Source organism: Lissotriton helveticus, chromosome 11 (assembly GCF_964261635.1).
Source record: "Lissotriton helveticus chromosome 11, aLisHel1.1, whole genome shotgun sequence".
In the NCBI taxonomy this organism is placed as follows: domain Eukaryota; kingdom Metazoa; phylum Chordata; class Amphibia; order Caudata; family Salamandridae; genus Lissotriton; species Lissotriton helveticus.
In genome coordinates this window covers 788,791,974-788,807,087 of record NC_136072.1, presented here as the reverse complement: position 1 = coordinate 788,807,087, position 15,114 = coordinate 788,791,974, and the positions used below count along the sequence as shown (strand labels likewise).

General features: G+C 46.1%; 1 protein-coding gene across 1 annotated transcript in view; it reads right to left on the bottom strand.

The window, feature by feature from the left end:
• The window catches only part of UBE2D4 (ubiquitin conjugating enzyme E2 D4), a 309,227-nt gene that overhangs the window by 166,512 nt on the left and 127,601 nt on the right, over nucleotides 1–15,114 (bottom strand). Inside the window, 1 exon segment of the mRNA XM_078666739.1 lies at nucleotides 13,304–13,335. Coding sequence (XP_078522865.1) covers nucleotides 13,304–13,335 — 32 coding nt within the window.

The following is a 15,114-nucleotide window of genomic DNA, read 5'->3' as shown; positions in this document are numbered from 1 at the left end:
CGCGGTCATGTTGTCCGTCCGGACTAGCACGACCTTGTTGCTCAGATGTACAATGAAGGACTTGAGCGCCATGAAGATCGCCATCAGTTCCAGATAGTTGATGTGCATCTTCTGTTGCTGCGTCGTCCATAGTCCCTGCACTGTGTAAGTGAGCACATGTGCTCCCCAGCCCTGGAGAGATGCGTCCGTCGTCAGGACAATCTGCGGCACGGGCTCGTGGAACAGTCGGCCCTTGCAAAGGTTGTGTGGAGTCCACCAATGCAGAGAGTCGTATGCCCGACTGGTAACCAACACTAGGTCTGTCAATTGCCCACGAGCCTGTGTCCACTGATTCGCTAAGCACTCCTGGAGCGGGCGCATATGTAACCGTGCGTGAGGGACTATGAAGATGCAGGAGGCCATCATGCCGATCAACTGCATGAACACTCTCGCTGGCAGGGAGTGTCTTGGTCGGAATCGTTGGATCAGTGACTGAATGCTGTCGATTCTGACTTGGTTTGGCTGAGCCATGGCTGTCAGGGTGTTGATCGTAGCACCCAGGAACTGCCGGACATGTGCCGGCTGAAGATGCGATTTTGGGTAATTTAGGGAGAAACCCAGATCGTGAAGAAGGTGAATTGTAGTCGACATGTCTGCGGCGCACTGTTGCTCTGACTTGGCTTGTACGAGCCAGTCGTCTAGGTAGGGGTAGACATGGATATTCTGCCTCCTGAGGTGCGCCGCCACTGTCGCTAGACACTTGGTGAACACCCTCGGGGCCGTAGTGACTCCGAAGGGTAGGACTTTGAACTGGTAGTGCCTGCCTTGAATAGTGAACCTGAGGTATTTCCTGTGTGACGGGTGTAGTGGAATGTGGAAATAAGCATCCTTGAGATCTAAGGTCGCTAAGAAGTCTCCCTGGTTTAGCAAGGGAAGAATCTGCTGTAGTGTAAGCATATGGAAATGCTCTGACAGTATGTACAGGTTGAGGGGACGTAGATCGAGAATGGGCCTGAGAGAACCGTCCTTCTTTGGAATAAGGAAGTACAGGGAATATACCCCTGTGCCTTCCTCCCCCACCGGCACGAGCTCGATTGCGCCTTTTTGCAGCATCGCCACCACTTCCTGCTGCAATAAGTGCAAGTGCTCTGCGGACATAGGCCTTTGCCTCGGTGGGATGTTGGGTGGAGTGGATGTCAGCTCTAGGCAATAACCATACTGGATTAGTTGTCGCACCCACCTGTCTGTGGTGATGTTTCTCCAGACGGGCAGGAACTGCTGCAGTCTCCCCCCGACAGGTGTTATGTGGTCGGGGGGCAGTGACAGAAAGTCACTGTTTGCTTGGAGTAGAGGTGCGGGAGCTGTTGTTTCCTCTGCCGCGACCTCTGTTGCTGTTATTCCTATAACCTCCCTTGTTCTGTTTAGTGAACGAGGATTGCGTTCCACCTTTGGAGAACTGGGATTGTTGCCCCATCTGTCCTCTGGTGACTCCACGTGCACCTGAGCGACGAAAATTGCTGCCACGAAACTGTTGGGACTGCAGGGCCCCCATAGACTTAGCAGTTTCCGTGTCCTTCTTTATTTTCTCTAGGGTGGTGTCAACATCCGGACCAAACAGGCTATCAGGATTGACTGGCTGATTCAGAATTGTTGTTTGAATATCCTGCTTAAACCCTGAGATGCGTAGCCAGGCTTGTCTTCTCAGCATAACGCTAGTGTTGATAGCCCTAGCAGCTGTGTCCGCAGCGTCAAGTGCACACTTGATGGCTGCGTTTGATATTAGCTTTCCTTCCTCAATAAGCATTTTGGTGCCTTCTTGGAACTGTGGGGGCAGGTGTTGTATAACCTGTTCTAGGGTGTCGTAGTGCGCCCTATCATAACGCGCCAGGAGCGCCTGTGTATTTGCGATGCGCCAAAAGTTTGCCGCCTGTGCAGCCACTCTTTTGCCTCCTGCCTCAAGCACTTTGGACTCCTTATCCGGGGGAGGAGCTTCACCCGTTGTCTGGGAGTTGGCACGTTTCCTGGCATTGGCAACCACAAGAGAGTCCAGTGGCAATTGTCCCCGGATGTAGACGGGGTCCGCAGGCGCAGGCCTGTACTTCTTTTCAATGCGAGGGTTGACCACTCTCGCCCTTGTAGGCTCCTTAAAAATGTCCCCAGCATGTTTGAGAACACCTTTCAGCATAGGAAGTGTCTTTACTGTCCTTTCAGATATGGCAAAGGTGTCAAAAAGGAAGTCCTCCTCAACCGGGTCGGCATGCATGTCCACATCATGATTGGCTGCCGCCCGTTCAATTAGTGCATGAAATCCTGCTGAGTCCTCAGTCGGGGATGCACGTGCATTAAAGGTCTGCGGGTCTTGGCCCACACCTTGGGTGTTCTGGTCACCAGTGTCGTCGTAAGAATCTGGTTGTACATCAGGTTCATCGACAGGGAAATTGTACTGTTCATCCTCATCATATTCCTCACCCACAGAGTGTTCTGGGGAGGGAGTAGGGCTCCGTCTTGGAGGAGGCTGAATCGGTTCCGTGAGGCCTGAGGCGTCAAGGGGCACCCTCTTCTTTTTCAACGGGATGACGCAGGGGTCCACCGGCTCCGAAGTGATCTTCCGTTTATAGAGTGTCAGCTTGCCGGTGGCAGCATCGATGAAATGCTCTGAATCGTCTTCCGATTCGAGTACACGACGTGGAAGAGGGTCAGGCAGCGAGGAACCCTGTTTCGGAGCCGATTTCGTCGAAAACGCTTTCGGCGCCTCCTTAGGTGGCAAGAGAAAAAGGAGTTTCCCAGAAGGCTTAGCCGGAGCGTCCTTTTGCGGCTGCGGTGATGGCATCGGAGCCGATGGAGCAAAGGCTTTCTCCCTGATTCTCTGCAGTGACTCCGCAATGGGGGACGGTACACTGCCAGTGGGTTTCGTCGCCGACAAGGATGCTTTGAGCGGTCCCTCGGATCCGACGTCCTCGCGGGCCTTGTGCGGTTTGGGCGCGGAAACCGTCTTCGGCTCCTCCGAATCTTGAGGCCGGGGCGCAGACTTCTTGGGCGTAGCCTCTTTGGAGCCGACCTTGGCGGGCTTGGACGGCGCCGGAGCCGCTGATCCGTGCCGACCATCTTTCTTGGGGGCCCCTTCCTCGGGCGTCGGCTTCGATTTCGGAGCATCGGAATCGACAGACTTCCTCGGCTTCTGCGGACCGGAGGTCGACGGAGCCGACGGGGTGACGGGCACCGACTTCTTCACAGGCACGGCAGCCATCTTAGGGACACTCGAGTCCTTTGGTTTCAGTTTCGATTTCGGGTCGGCCATTTTAGGTGTGGACGACCCCGACGGTTTCAGTTTCGGTTTCGAAACATCGTGCCCAGCAAGTGAGTCCGTAGCCGGGCCCGAAGGCGGGGCTGTGGCTTGCGGCAACGGGTCCTGGGTAAGGCCGACAGGCGATCCCGTGTCCCGGTCGGTATCCTCGAAACCTTCGGGGCAGAGCTCGTCCGCAGAGCTATCCGCCGCGGCCCCATAAATCTCATCGTCGTCTCCTACCTCTTCGACGTATTCGAGGACCTGACCCGCGACTCCGTCGTCGTCTCCCGGATCCGCCTCGACCTCCGTCTGTGATGGGGAGATTTGTAGAAGGTGACCCTGGACCTCTTCTTCCGGGTCGCCGAAGATGTTCTCCGGATCTGGGGCCGCTTGCCTAGCTTCCAAGCGCACCGCGCGCCGAAGCTTGAGAGTTTTCTTGGAGCGGAACTGTGCACAGGCCTTGCACTTGCCGTCGTCGTGGTCCGGTGAAAGGCACTTGTTACACACAGGGTGTAGATCGATGTGTGGGTACTTGGACCCACAGAGCGGGCAGTACTTGAACGGGCTCCGCTCCATGTCCGTAAAGGCTCGCTGTCGTGTCGCGATGAGAAGGCCTCAAAGTTTAGAAAGCGAAGAAAACTCCGCTTATTCCGGCTTCAAGAGACGGAAGACTCGAGACCGAGCGCAGACAATACCGACGCAAGAAAAACGAGGCCTTTTGGCCGGTAAAAGATAGTTTTACTTGGTTCCGACAGTAAGACGTCGAGACCACATCCGAACCCAATGGCGGAAAAAAACAATCTGGGGATGGAGCCGATGCCCATGCGCACTGTAGTCCAGGGGAGGAGCCACCTATCTCAGGATACTTCGAAGACTCTTCCAGGACAACAATGTGCAATCATCCGAGCCCAACACTAGGCGGCGATCTAATGCTAAGATATGAATTTAGCAGCCCACATGCCTCAAACTGATTGTGTACTCTTTGTTGAGCTTTGGGTTTCAACCCCGTAAACTGTCACCTGGAGTTGTGCCTAAGACAAATCCTATGACAGTATCCATGAGCGGATAAGTCTGAGCAATCTGATTCAGTGCAAAAAACTTTATTAGACACCACCATTCCCTTTTGAAGAATCTCCTTAAAATACTGCATAGTCCTTAACTGGCAGTTTTTCTTGTACGTCTCTGTAAAGAGTCCAAGACAGATTTGTTGTGGTGGTACAGCAAGACCATAGCATTTGCTATAAACATTCCTCTGGCCGCTGTACCGCTCTGCTGTCTCCTTATATGTAGGAACAGTGAAAGAAGGTGCAATGACACAGGACTGCCTTGTTGCAAACACAGTAACAGAATCAGGAGGCAGATTCATTCGAGCGTAGAGGATCCTGGTCAGGTGGTTTATATTTATTCTACAGGCTGGTGAAAGCAGATTTCACAGATTCTACAAAGAAAAACAGCTGCATTGCTGGTTCTAAAAGTCCTAGTACAAGAGGTAATCAAGGCCTGAATGAAGTCCTGTGATAAAATGTCTAAAAAATAACGGACTGTGGTTGTATTGTACGGTATGTTAAGCTTTGCTGCGGCCCTACTAATGCCTCATTAAAGGTATTACTGTCATCCACCGGTGAAATTTTTGTAGATGGAGAGTCGGTTAACGTGGAAGAATAGTCCCCGATAGAGGAACAGTCAGAACAGGAAGACCATGAAGGTGATTGACCGCGTCTTTTAGATGTTCCGCGAGAACATGACCTCTTACTATTGCATATTGACCACTTTGAAGGAGAACAAGACCTCCTGTGAGATCTAGTGCATGGTATTCTCCTTTTGCATGTAGTCTACTTAAGTGCAGAATTAGGGGACAACAATTTAACCGTACGGACCACTGGTGACTTTGGCCGCTGTGGTGAGGTCAAAGTTAGTGGAGTAGCAGGTTGTGCCGGTAAAACATGTGAAGAGACTGATCTTGGAGGAGGAGAAGCAGGTGACAAAACTGACCACAAGCGACACATCTATGGTGGGAAGAGTACGCTCAGGAGTACTTTGAGTGAGAAGGCAGTGCAGCTCTTCTCTTTTTGAGATGACTTAGACAATCCCTGAAATCCTACAATCTAGAATGTGGTCTTGATACAGCTGGCAGTGCTAATGTCGAATGATTAATTCACATCAACTTACAGTGATTTCTCAACGTCAATGCCATGGATGCGCCATGTCTAGATGGCAGGCATATTGCCACAGTACCTGTTCTAGATTTCGAACGGGAGAGTCACCTTCTTTTCTTTTTAGTACGCTCAGATCTACCTCTTAACTAGTCCCTTGAGCTTAGAAAGGCACCCAGGTCGATGGCAACATTTCTCCACAGTGGTTGCTGAAGTCTCTCCTGCATGTGTGCAGCCTGTCGTTCAAGGTCCTCCTGAACACCTTCAGACTGTCTCTACAGTCTTGAGGGTGAAGATCCTCTGGTCTGTAAGATCAACAATAAAGAGGACATGAGGGTCTGGGAGGGTGTTTTGCCAGATATAAGGCACTTCATAAAAAGGGCAGCCATTCTGACTGGAAAAACAAAGATTTTAGTCAAACAAATGTAAAAAAAACTTCCTATTACTAAAGGACGTTGAGTAAGGCGGTTTACACCAGGTTTCTAAAAGATTTTTAAGTGAAAAAGCCAAAAAGTCCAACCTCAGCGCTCCAGGATCCTGTAGCCAGGAACCGACAAAATTAACTGACCTATAACTTCTGGGACACTAGAATGAAGGGCAAGGCAAATAAAAGGCACAATGTCAGTGTTTTGACTTTGCTTGTGCAGCTTATGTGCTAGCACTGGCCTGCACTCTATTTAATTTTCCATTTTGTGAAAAGGTTTGAGAGCGATATTTCCCAGTCGCTTTAAATGTATTGACTATGTTTCTATACCTGGAGATATGTTTAGCTCTAAGACAGCAATGAATAATTTTTTACGGATTTGCACTCCCCCCCCCCCCCCCCCCCCCCCCAACAAAAATGGCTTGCGCAGGTATATGTTTACAAAGTGTTCCAGAGTCCTGCATGTGGATGGGACAATTCAGTGCTCATGACTGTTGAGGAGGATTCCCTAGAAGAGAACCACTATTACAGGTAACTTTACCTTCATCAGTAGCTGCTACAGTTCACATACATGAGCAATGAAAATGCCCTTGATGTCAGGGAGGGAATATTCAAAGCTTGCAAAATCTGAAAAGGATAGCAAGACTGGACATTGTGGTTTGGAAGTAAAGTAATCTTCTCTAGCAGAACACCTTTTGTTCGGGATTTAAATAATTTGAATTTTCAGCGCCCTTGAGGAGAGAATATAAGAAGTTTGTGCACCTAAGGCACATCATTTGAAAGTGAAGGACATGCCCCTTTTCCACCATGTGATTCTTCCTCTGCTGTACAGGGTATGATACTTCAAGCTTTAGAAGACAAGAAGCAACTTGTACATGAAAGGGATTAGGTTACTTACCCTATAAGGATCTGTTCAGGGAATGCAGTGCTGTAGATTCACATGCTTCGCTTACTTCGGCCATATAGTGTTGGATCCGGATGTGTGAAAGTTGTTTTTCTTCGAAGTCGTCTTTCGAGTCACAAGATTGAGTGACTCCTCCTCTGGGCGATAATGCACATGGTCATCCACTCCATTGTTGGACGGTTTTTCCACTGGCAGGTGAGAATGGGGTGTAACGTAAGTGTAGTAAAGAGATGTCCATGCGTAGCAATAAAGGTAAAGGAGACTGCAATGTTCACAGGTGTCCGGCGAGGAGGGTGTGCGCATGTGAATCTACAGCCCTACAGGCCATGAACAGATGATTACAGGGTAAAAAACGATCCATTTGAGGCATGTGTAGCTGTAAAAATACATGGTTTGCATAGACTGTAAAGCAGCGCTCCCGAAAGTGGTGGCTAACCTGTGGGTGTTGCAGTTTTTTGAAAGACTGCAAGTAGTACTGCTTGTCCTACATTAGCTTGTTGGCATGCTAGAACGTCCACAAAAAAATGCTTTGTGAATGTGTGTGGTGCTGACCATGTAGCCAATTTGAAATGCCCACTAGTGGGATGTTGCCTAGGACAGCCATAGAAGCACCTATTTTACGACTGGAGTGTGCTTTAGGTAGTGTAGGTAAAGTTCTTCTGGCTGTAACGTAACAGGTTTGAATGCACTGAACTATCCATCTGGCGATTCCGGATATGGATATAGGCTTCCCTTTTTATGGTGGTGAAAATGCCACAAAAAAGTAGTTTTGTTTTCCTGAAGGTTTTAGTTCTATCAATGTAGTACACTAGGGCCCCTCCAACATCTAATGTATGGAGAGCCCTCCCTGCAAGTCTGGTTTTGGGGGAAAACTGGCAACTCGATGGATTGGTTGAGATGAAAGTGGGAGACTACCGTTGGAAGGAATTTTGAGTTGGTGCGAAGGAACTGTGGAGTTAAAAGAACGGTTCTTCTAAAGTTAATGCCTCAAGCTCAATAACACGTGTAAGTGATGTGATGTCTATAAGAAATGCCACCTTCCATGATAGAAATTGAAGGTGGCAGTTAAGTAGGGGTTCGAAAGGAGGATTCATGAGTCTTGTGAGAATAATGTTAAGATTCCAGGATGGTGCTGGTGGAACCAGAGGTGGAATCTCCCTTTTAAGCCTTTCCATGAAGGCTTTAATAACAAGTACTTTGAATAAAGATAGGCGTTATCTATTTTGGAGATTACCAGCTATTGCTGCAAGGGGTAATTCTGGGAGTGTGAAAGAGAACTCAGACACATGCAAATGTAGTATGTAAATAATGTATTGTATAATAGCATTGAAAGGAATTGTTTATTGTGGCAGTAACAAACACATCTTTTTCATTTTGCTGCATAGCATGCCATAGTTGTGGGCCAATGTGCTTCTTTGAGAATAGTCCTACATTCAGGTGGAAGATTGAGCTATCCAAATTCTAGGACCTCAGGTGCCATATTGCTCAGTTGAATGTTTGAGACTTGGGTGCCTGATTTCTCCATGGTTCCGAGTGAGAAGGTCCGGCCTAATGGGGGGCTCCAGGTGGGGAACTACTGAGAGATCTTGAAGCGGCGTGTACCATGGCTCGCGGGCCCATGTAGGGGCTACCAGTAAGAGCATGAGAAGTGTTTAGCTGAGTTTCCGAACCAGAAAGGGAAGGAGAGGGCACGGCAGCAAAGCATAGGTAAATATCCCTAACCAATTCATCCACAGAGCATTGCCCTTGACTAGTGGGTGTCAGCATTTTGCATTTTCTGCAGTTGCGGACAGATCTATTTGTGGAAATACCCATAGGTGGAAGTAAGGGGGGGTGGAGTACTCATTTGTGGACTTGTTGCTGCATCCTGCGGGGGAGGTGTACCAATAACAGATGAATGCTGCGATGTAGAGCTCAGCGCTAAATGGTCTGAGATAGGTGTAGGAGCTGTGGGGAGTGATAAGTACTGGCTTTGATGAGCCAGTCATCCAGATAAGGGACACATGGAGGTTTTGTCTGTGCAGATGCGCTGCCACTTCGGCATCACCACTAGCTTGAGAGTTTGCTCTTTTACGAGCACTGGAGACTACTGGTGAGTCCAGTGGTACTTGCCCTCGATAAAAATAGTTTTTTGTAAACAGAACAGAGTGCACGTGCTGCTATCGTTTTTCTTTTGCCTGAATTCTTTTGGCTAAAACATCTGACTTGAAACCAATGTTTTATGTGCAAATAGTCACTTTTTATTTTAGTTTTCTTGAGTCAATTATTCAATTTTGACTTTTTTTGGAAAATTATTTAAACCAACGTTTCCATTTTACGACCTTATGTACAACACAAAAATATATTTACAACATTATGTGACGACTTTTCATCATTCAGACAACAAGCATACCTCTTCCATACAATGCACTATAAACAACACTTGGGCCCCATGATCCTTTGCGGACCCGGAAACATTCACATCGAGAACGCGGCTGACAACGAGTGAGACAGAACGAAACACCCGCCTCGTCTGTATCAACAAGACCGGACGAAGGCACAGAGCCCCACGCTCCACGGAGCTAGATTTCTCCACAAGTGGATGCTAACTAATAGAAACAACAGTACAGCACACAAGAGAGGTCCGCCAAATAAGTCCATTTCTTTCGACGGGAACAATTGAATCCACCATGGTCTCTTGAGAACTGAGAGACTACGGTCCTGATGAGAACTCCATAGACATACGAGTTCGAAACGCGTAGACTGGAAAAGCCAAAAAAATCTAGAGTGACACAAAAATTGAACAAATCATCATCTTTTTGTATAAATTGTATATGGCTTTGTTGCAATAATTCATTGTTTCAACTGAAAATAATTGATATATTTTCTTCTTTGTTTGTTTGGGATTCAAGTGTTGTTTATAGTGCATTGTATGGAAGAGGTATGCTTGTTGTCTGAATGATGAAAAGTCGTCACATAATGTTGTAAATATATTTTTGTGTTGTACATAAGGTCGTAAAATGGAAACGTTGGTTTAAATAATTTTTCAAAAAAAGTCAAAATTGAATAATTGACTCAAGAAAACTAAAATAAAAAGTGACTATTTGCACATAAAACATTGGTTTCAAGTCAGATGTTTTAGCCAAAAGAATTCAGGCAAAAGAAAAACGATAGCAGCACGTGCACTCTGTTCTGTTTACAAGTAGCTTGTGGCAAGCTGTGCTGTTGGGTGCCCAGACCCAGTGGTGGTGTTAGGACTCGATAAAAATAGAATCGGATGGAGAAGGCTTGTATTTCTTGTTGACCCTCTGTGTTATTATACGGGCCCTAACAGGGTCTTTGAAAATGTAGTCTGTGTGATGCACTATTCCTTTTAACATTGGCAAGTATTGTGTCCCCTTCCAGTTGTCATTGCATGGTGGTGTACCGAATGTGTCATCCCCTGCATCGTGCCATCACGGGGGATCCCTGAGGTGTGAGGTCTTGGGGATCGTCAATGGACTGTGGTGGAGATGCAGAGTCTGGTGGTGGCGGAGGTGGAGTGGGTGGGCGGGTGTTGAAAGAGGACTGGTAGTCTTGTCTATCCTTTTCTTTTTTGGTAGGATAGGTGAGTCAATAGCCTCTTGAAAAGACAATTTTCTCTTTGATGGTGGTGCTGGAAGCAGTGGCTTAGTGAGGATGCGTCCAGTTTGAGGTTGAATCTGGATCTGCCTCGGTTTAGCACCGAATTTCTCCTACAGTTTACGGATAACTACTTCGACCGGAGTTTCAAAAGGTTTCTTTTTTTTATTGAGTGTCTGCTTGGAAGGTTTTAATTCGGTGCAGTTTATGTTTCAGCGCCAAAGTTCCAGTTGGTGCCAAAGCGGTTGGTGTTGAAGTTCAGCTCGGTGCCGATAGGCAGGTTGGTGTTGAAGTCTTCGTCTGGTGCTTCAGAGCAAAGGCAGAGGGCGGTGCTTCCGAACCAGGCACTTCGTGCCGACCATGGCCATGAGGCAGTAGTGGTCCGAAGGCTTCTTGTCGTAGAGGTGTCGGGTGTCTTTTATGGTGTTCAACATTACGTTGAGGGTCAGAGGGTACATTACTCACTGCTTCGACCACAGGCATGATCTCTGCCACTTCGAAGTTTTGTTCAGATATCGAACTGTGTTCGACGGAGTACGACTCTTTCACATCTAAGAAAACCTGTGTGTGGTGTTCTTTACTGATGTCTTCGTGGTTGAAGAGGTCGGGAGTGTCTTCGGTGCTGCATCTCAAAGCAGGCGTGTCCGGCAGTGTCAGTCAGAGGGTCTTTTTTTAGCGTAAAGCACGCCAGGCCTCAATCTGCCTCCCTGTGTTCCTGTGTTCCGTTGACAAACACAAGCTGCAGACCTGATGGGAGTAAGTCAGTGGATATTTTGTGTGGCAGCTATAGAAGTAAATCAAAGGTGTCCATTCCATATCAGCAGAACTGATAGTGGAGGTCCTGGTGGAGAGTAGGTTTGAAGGACACAAAGGGCGAGGCCCTAGAGCGGCCACAGTATAAGAAGCGCGTCGACTCGATGAGCGATTGTCCCTCGATACGCTGTGGGTAAAGTTCGATCGAAAACAATACCAGTGTGGGTTAGAGTGGATTGGGGACCAAAGAGAGATCCATAACGTTCTCCACCCAGAGCGCAAGTACACACGTCCAAACCAGACAGTGGAAAGAAAACAATCTCACTTTGGAGTCTATGTCTATGCGCGTTATCACAAACGGAAGTTGCCACTTGATCTCATGACTCAAAAGACTTCTTAGAAGAAAACCATCTTGCACACCTCTGGATTCAACACTAGATGGCAGGAGTATTCAAAGTATGTGTATCTATAGCTACACTTGCCTCTAACATATTGTTACAGGTGACTCACCCGTACCGCTTACAGCTCCTTAGACTAGCTACTCACCTTCGCATCACTCGGACTGATCAATAATGTAGCAATCCAAATCCATACATGCTTGTTAAGCATTCTGGGAAATTCTACTATTTGTAGAGGTATTGTCAAATATAGATATCACTTACGCAATACACAAATAACACCCCACCCTCCCACCCCCTATCTAAAGGCCCTATAGAGCAAGATTCACCTAAATCTAATATACCAAAACACAGACTGGGACATCAGAATGTTCTCACTCCAGTTTGTATTAATTTTTTAGAACCATTTAGAAGAAGGCATGCCACAAGGGCAATCACAGAGCTTTGCTGATAAAATTAGCACTAACATTACCAATCAGCAAAAGAAATGAACAGCAGACAAGCAAGCAATACAATCACAATAGACAAAGCAACATAAAATGTAGACAGTAAATACAGTTTAGGAGAATAAGACAGGCAAATGGAAATCCATATGCAGAACAAGAGAGAGTAAAATAATACAGGCACAAGACTAAGGCAATCAAAATTGAGATTTTATTCGCTCGCTAACACATGTTAAAGCATGGTTCACCCTTTCCTCAACAGTCCAGAGATGCGAGTGTGCCTCGGCCAAGACATGACAAGTCTGAAGCCATAGGTTCTCCAGCTTTGAGCCATAGGTTCTCCAGCTTTGAGGAGGAAGCAAAACTAAGTATTTAACGCACAATTAAAAATACTGAGGTGGATGTCCAATATCTCATGAACCCTATTGATGTGGGCAGTATTCTTTCACCATGATTGCACTCTACACATATCAGGGCAATCAGAAAGGGTGACTTGGAGTCCTGATGAATGCCACAGACACCTTCCTTTAGGGTCAATACGAGCAGAAACATGTCGACCTCACTGCGTGGTTAGAACTATTCCCCACAGTGTTTTTTTATTGTGCCACTAGGAGATTCACGAAACTGCGATTCGCAACTTAAAAGGCAGTTTAATCCATTTTTTCTTTACAAACCCTTTTCCCTCTTTGCACACCTTTCAGGCTACACCATAGGCATAGCTTACCTACTCATATTATCCCCCTAAGCTTCCCCATACAACCAGGTATGGTTTCTCACTGAACTACACTAGAATAGGGATGTAGTCTTTTTGTAGTGGCAACCTGCTCGACATGTGGTTCGGTAAAGCATGGTTGCTACAAGCCCTTGACTGCAGAGCAAGACATAATTTGGGGATCTCTAGTCTTGCTTCCGTGTTGGACTTCCCTGTTTATTCAAACCCTCATCGCTTTTTAACAAATTGAAGATTTTACACACAAATTAATGTAATTTAATTTGAAACATTTAAGAGGCATAAACTACAAACCGAAAAGTTTCACCAGTTGCTTTAAAGCAGCTATTTATTCCAAAGTTTGCAATAGAATGCTTGGTATGAAAGTGGATTACAATGGATCGCACACTGCCAAGCAAGCTCTGAACATATACCAATACTGATGGCGAGCACTAAGCTCCTTAAATGATGGAGTGACTTGTCTTTGATTGGAGCAGACACCTCAACCCCCACCCACCAAACCCCACCCCCAACCTTGCAAAAATATTTAAATTAAACCTATGTGTCATTACTGCAGTAAGTGACTTTTTTTTAACATAAAAGGATAAAGGGAAACTAACAGCACACACCTACACACACTTTGCTTCTACTTACCGGGCCCATTATGGTGGCTTGCCAGTGGAACACTAGGAAACAAGACAAATTTAGTTAATGTAAACAGTTTCGGGAAACTGGTCAAATGTAATAACTGAGCAGCTTAGCATTACAGATACACAATTAAAAAAACAAAATAGAAACCAGCCCGGAGAAGCAAACATAAAAAATGCCATATTCAAAGTTTTTACGAGTTTTTTTGTTTTGTTTGAATGAATGGTTTTAAAACAACATCTACAAACCAAAGCCTCATAAAAGCGATTCACATATTAAAGTAATGCAATATAATTTCAACACTTAGTACACATGCACTTGCTAGGAACCTGGTGCAGCCATCAAGCAGTAGTCCAACTTCCACTGGGGTATTTGCAGTCCTGCATTGATTTAGTCCTCGACTTTAAAGGACTCAAAATAGATGTTACAAATATTATTATTGTCACATTGACTATCAAAAATTGCAATTAATTGTTTGTGGATTGCACAGCTGAAACATTATCAAATCCCTCTCTGACACAGCTGTTGTCAGGGAGTCAGTAAACACCCATATTAAGGTTATTCTGCCTTTAGCTAACATTAAGACCAATCGGAAAGAATTTCCAAATATGGTCCTTCTACCCAGGCTCAGGCACCTTAGCAAAACACAATGTACTATTCAGAATTCAAATCGCTTTTTCATTACCTTTGCTACTTTGTTCTTCAATGCCTGAGAACATGGTACTGTCACAAGTTACGGTGGGATTAACTCTACATAACTGTATCGGTATATGTACCCTGTGTAAATTCTAATATGCAACAGTTTATGTCTGGAATTACTCACTATGCCTGTGATCAACAGGCAGCATACGTTTCTTATGGTTCATCTGTCTATATCAACATCCCCCAGGCCAACATGACGGCAGAATTGTTAACTGCTCTGATAGCACTATACAGAGCCACAACATTTACTCTGGACGTAGCAAGTTATAGGTGGCACACAACAAATTCAGGAGTTGGTCCAGAAAAACCTGCAAATCCAGCCAGTAAGAAATGTTATAGTCGTATATATTTGTGCAAAGATTTCCCAGCTAGACCCATAATTTCACCACGTTGTGAAATGACTTTAATCCCAGAGCGCTGAAAAAAATTGACTATCATAAGGAGACAAGCATTCGCAGCACATCTAAACATTCTAACTCATGTACGGGTTTGGGAAGAGAGGGTAAATCCACCATGGGCTCAAACCAGTATGGCCAGCTCAAAACTTGTTAGGTCTCGCCTAGGCAGCACTTGCTCGGTCTCTTCGAGACATGCTGTCTTCAGGGTATGGGCATAAAGCTCCGCCTACTGTCTGCCCATCTTTTTAATTGGCACCGGTCCCTGTCCTTTGTAAATGGTGGCTCTTCATTGGTCATTAGGCTTAGTACTCACTCCTTAGCACCGCCTAGTCTCTTCTTGTCACCTCCCATGAGGACACCCAGTTACATGTGTTATGCCTTCAGTTTTAATTACAGCCTCAAGGCACTGCTTTAGTAAAGGTCTTCAGACAGGACACTCACTTGGTCCTAAATTAGGTTGGCAGTGGTTACTTTACTCGCTAGCACATCTCAAATGTATATTAGACCTTCTATAAATTTCCCTTCATCAGCTCCACATATAGTACAACCCAATCTGGAATTACTATAATAACTCTTTTGTCATATTTCAAAGCTACTGATTGTATATATGGGCATAACTATTTGAATGTAATTGTGGTACTGTCTAGCATGCAATGTATTATGGGTAGGGTGGATTTACCATATCTTTTGCAGGGTGCAGTACCATATGTGACCAAA